Here is a 3,692-nt window from a genome sequence, read left to right as displayed (position 1 = left end):
TAGAGAGAGTGGAGGGAGGGGGAGAAACAGAGAGAGAGAGAAACATCAATGTGAGAGAGACACATGGACTGGTTGCCTCCTGCACACACCCTGACCAGGGCCAGGGATTGAGCCTGCAACCCAGGTACATACCCTTGACAGGAATCAAACCCATGGCGGAGACTCTATCCACTGATCAAACTGGCTAGGGCTATAGGGCTCTTCTTAAGGTAAAGTATTTTATACTAGCTTATGAGGTATAAGACTCATTTTGGGTGTAAGAGCTGTGGTTTCATACTTTCATCAACCCTTGTGAATTCTATTTAATAATCTTTTAATTGGACTTCCCTGGGATTTAAAGGCTTTAACTTTGAGGTATATATTTTTCCACTCCAGTTTTTCCTGTGTGGGTGTGTGTGTGGGAGTGTGTGTGTTGCCTCCAAAAGCATCTTTATTCCTGCCCTGATTTTTTAAATAAGGTTTTTGTGATGATCAAATGAGACACTGGAGGAAGAGAAGGGATGAATGTGATAGCTGCTTAATGTCCCTGGGTTTAGAGGGCACCCTTATCACTCTGACATGGAACCTCTCTAAACCACAGGAAAGCCAACAGGGAAGAAGGTCCTGCAGTCTCTTAAAACAGAAATCTTAGTGTGACTAAGCCCACAGAGGCGAGTGTCTGTGAATCCAGGACCCCCTCCCCTCCTCCAGCCCTGGGCTTAGGGTGCAGGCACTCTCAGGTGTGGGGGACGCCAGGACGGAAGGCTGGGGGAGGGGTGGGCATGCATCTGTGCTGGGCCAGCCCCCCACAAGGACGGTCCCCCCTCTGCATATCGTGCAAGTGGAGTCTCCCAGCCTGCGCCCCCAGGTTTAACAGGAGCATTTTGGGAGCATTTCTCTCGGAACCTCGGAGCGAGCTGGTTGTGCTGCACTCCTGTTGCAGCTTCAGGTAAGCGATTGGTGACGCATCTGCAAATACCGCCATTGCCGCCTGGGTCCGGAGTGAATTTGCCCGCTAGCATCTTGCTTTTTAAGTATTCTATTTAAAACAAACAAACAAATAGTTCTTAGCTAATGTTTCTAGTGGCGTCATTCCATTCCTGAAAGAAAAATATCCTGGCTTTTTTTCAGGAGACTTCCCCTTGAAAAATGTATTGCGTCATTTGTTGCTTTTTGCAGATGAGCAAGGGATTGCTAAACGCCCCTTTAGAAAGGGGCGGATGTGGGTTTATGTTGCAGTAATACATACTACGAAATATTTTTTTAAGATTATGGCAAATATTTAGGCTACATGCCAGGATTTCTACATGACATCGGAACAGATACTGATCAAACCTTCCCACATGCCAATGTTCTGCATTCTGTTGTTTAACCCTCACAACAGTTCAGTGAAGTGGCTACTGTTTTGCCCATTTTGCAGATGGAAACACGTATAAAGGTCACAAAACCAGTAAGTGACAGAGCCTGCAGTTGAAGGCAGACGTTTCTGGTTCCCTGGGATAGGTCTCTTCTTAAGATAAAAGAGTTTGTACTAGCATTGGAGGTATAGGACTCATTCTTGGTGTCAGAGTTGTGGCTTCATAGTGTCATCATTCTGTTTAGTTATCTTTTAATTTGACCTCGCTGGCATGTAAAGGCTTTAACTTTGGGGTCTATATTTTTCTACCCCAATTTTTTCTCTGTGTGTGCGCGCGCGGGGCACGGGGCGGGGGGCGGTTGTGGAGTGGGGGATGGACTGCCGGGCACGTCGTCCGCGGGTACCCTCCCTGGATGACACGGAGTGGGCAGTGGGTATCTATTGGCACCATGAACCACGCATCCTGGCTCCTGTGGTTTCAGTTGCTCATTTTAAACAGCAGCCACCGGGTACAGCGTCCTTGTTGGCTCGATCCTGGGGTCTGTTACAAGCCAAACTGCCTAAGAGGAGGGAGGATGTGGGGTTGGGGAGCGAGCTGAGAGACCCTCCCCAGCGTCCCCAGGCAGGTACTGGTGAAAAGTCCAGGTTGTAAGTCCCATCTCTCTCCCTTTCTTCCTCCCTAGGCTCCGCCTGCTCCGTGCCACATAAGTTGTGCGCGCTTCTTCCTGCCAATTCCCGACAATGGGCAACTCTTGCTCTGGCCTCAAGGAAAAGCTGGGGCAGAGGCTGCGACCTTCGCCCACTCTGAATTTCTTCCGCTCTATGCTGTTCCCTAAGAAGAAAAAAGATTTCTGCGTGGTGGTCCTCGGCTCTGCCGGCGTTGGCAAGAGCGCCCTGGTGCAGAGATGGGTGAACAGCTGCTACTCGGATAAGTACGTACCGCCTGCGCCTATGGCGGATGTCATCTACCACGTGCCAGACGGCTTTTTCGGCTCGGGAACCAAGATGCGTATCACTGACCTCCCTGGTGGCCAGCTCTACCCGGCCTTGCAGTGCCTCAAAATTGCCAGGGGCCACGCCTTCATCCTGGTCTACTCGGTCACCGAGAAGCAAACGCTGGAAGAGCTGACGCCCTTCTATGAGCTGATCCGCGAGATCAAAGGTGGAAACCTGCGCAAATACCCGATCGTGCTGGTGGGCAACAAATGTGATGAGGTCCGCCGCGAGCTGACCACGCTAGATGGCGCTGCCTACGCGCTGAAGTGGAATTGCGGCTTCTTCGAGACCTCCGCCAAGAAGAATGTCAATGTGGAGGAGCTGTTTTTTGAGCTGCTGACCCAAGAAAGGGAGCCGGAAACCAGCCCCCAGCCTACCCCCGTGAAATCCCAGATGCCCAATATCGCCGAAGACGTGCTAGCAGCTGCCTCGTAATGGGAGCCCTGGGTCCTAGGAGCCTGACCACCTTCTCCGACAGTGTGTAGAGAATGTGGACCAATGACAGTGTTAGGTGTCACCTGTACATGATTGTGCTGTGGTTTGGGTTGTAACAGCTAGACATCAGTATGTGTCCCCTGTAAATTCATATTTTTTCTTTTTCCCAGGCAAGAGACTTCAAATTGTTACAACGTTGATATTGGAGGAGGGAAAAAAGGAGAAAAAGCCTTGGCAGACTTCAGAGATAATTGTTTGAAAAAGAGAATGAAATAGCAAAATAAATGGAAAGATGCCATGGTCGTCCTTGTAACCCTGTTACCATGTATTAATTGTTAAACATTTCAAGTCCTGTAAATGTCCAGTCAAACCTTTCTGTTGTGTACGCAATTGTTAAGAAATGTGTTTTTGCAACAAAAGCTTTGCTAGATGACTGGGAGACAGATCTACTAAACAAGATAAATGAATATTTTGAGTATTGAGGGTGGGAGCAGAGAAAATTATGAAAGTGGAGACCGGGGGGGTGGGAGGGGGGAATGAGATATCTGTAATACTATCAACAATAAAAAATCTAAAAATGAAAAATAAATAAATAAATAAAGATGTGCCAGCTTCCTGAGTCATTTAAAAATGTTTGGATAGTCCACATTGTGGTTTTAAAAAAGCATAATGGTTCCATGACTTAAGCTTTTCCTGCATACGATCACCTGTGATAATTATTTTTCCACTGGACAACAACAACACTATTACATAATAGCATTAAGATTTCAGCCCTAGCTGCTTTGCTCAGTGGATAGAACGTCGGCCTGTGGACTGAAGGGTTTGATTCTGGTCAGGACACATGCCCAGGTTGTGGGCTTGATCCTCAGTAGGGGCATGCAGGAGGCAGCCAATCAATTATTATCTTCCATCATTGATGTTTCTA

The 3,692-nt window shown here is 48.0% G+C and overlaps 1 protein-coding gene across 1 annotated transcript; it reads left to right on the top strand.

The window, feature by feature from the left end:
• Nucleotides 1-543: 543 nt before the first annotated feature.
• On the top strand, nucleotides 544-3,378 carry DIRAS3 (DIRAS family GTPase 3). The gene is made up of 2 exons (XM_080654792.1): nucleotides 544-928; nucleotides 2,020-3,378. The coding sequence occupies exon 2, from the start codon at nucleotides 2,078-2,080 to the stop codon at nucleotides 2,765-2,767; it is 690 nt and encodes a 229-aa protein (XP_080510918.1). The 5' UTR covers nucleotides 544-928; nucleotides 2,020-2,077; the 3' UTR covers nucleotides 2,768-3,378.
• The last annotated feature ends 314 nt before the right edge of the window (nucleotides 3,379-3,692 follow it).

Source organism: Plecotus auritus (assembly GCF_963455305.1).
Source record: "Plecotus auritus genome assembly, chromosome: 2".
Lineage (NCBI taxonomy): Eukaryota > Metazoa > Chordata > Mammalia > Chiroptera > Vespertilionidae > Plecotus > Plecotus auritus.
This window is presented reverse-complemented; position numbering and strand designations above follow the sequence as displayed.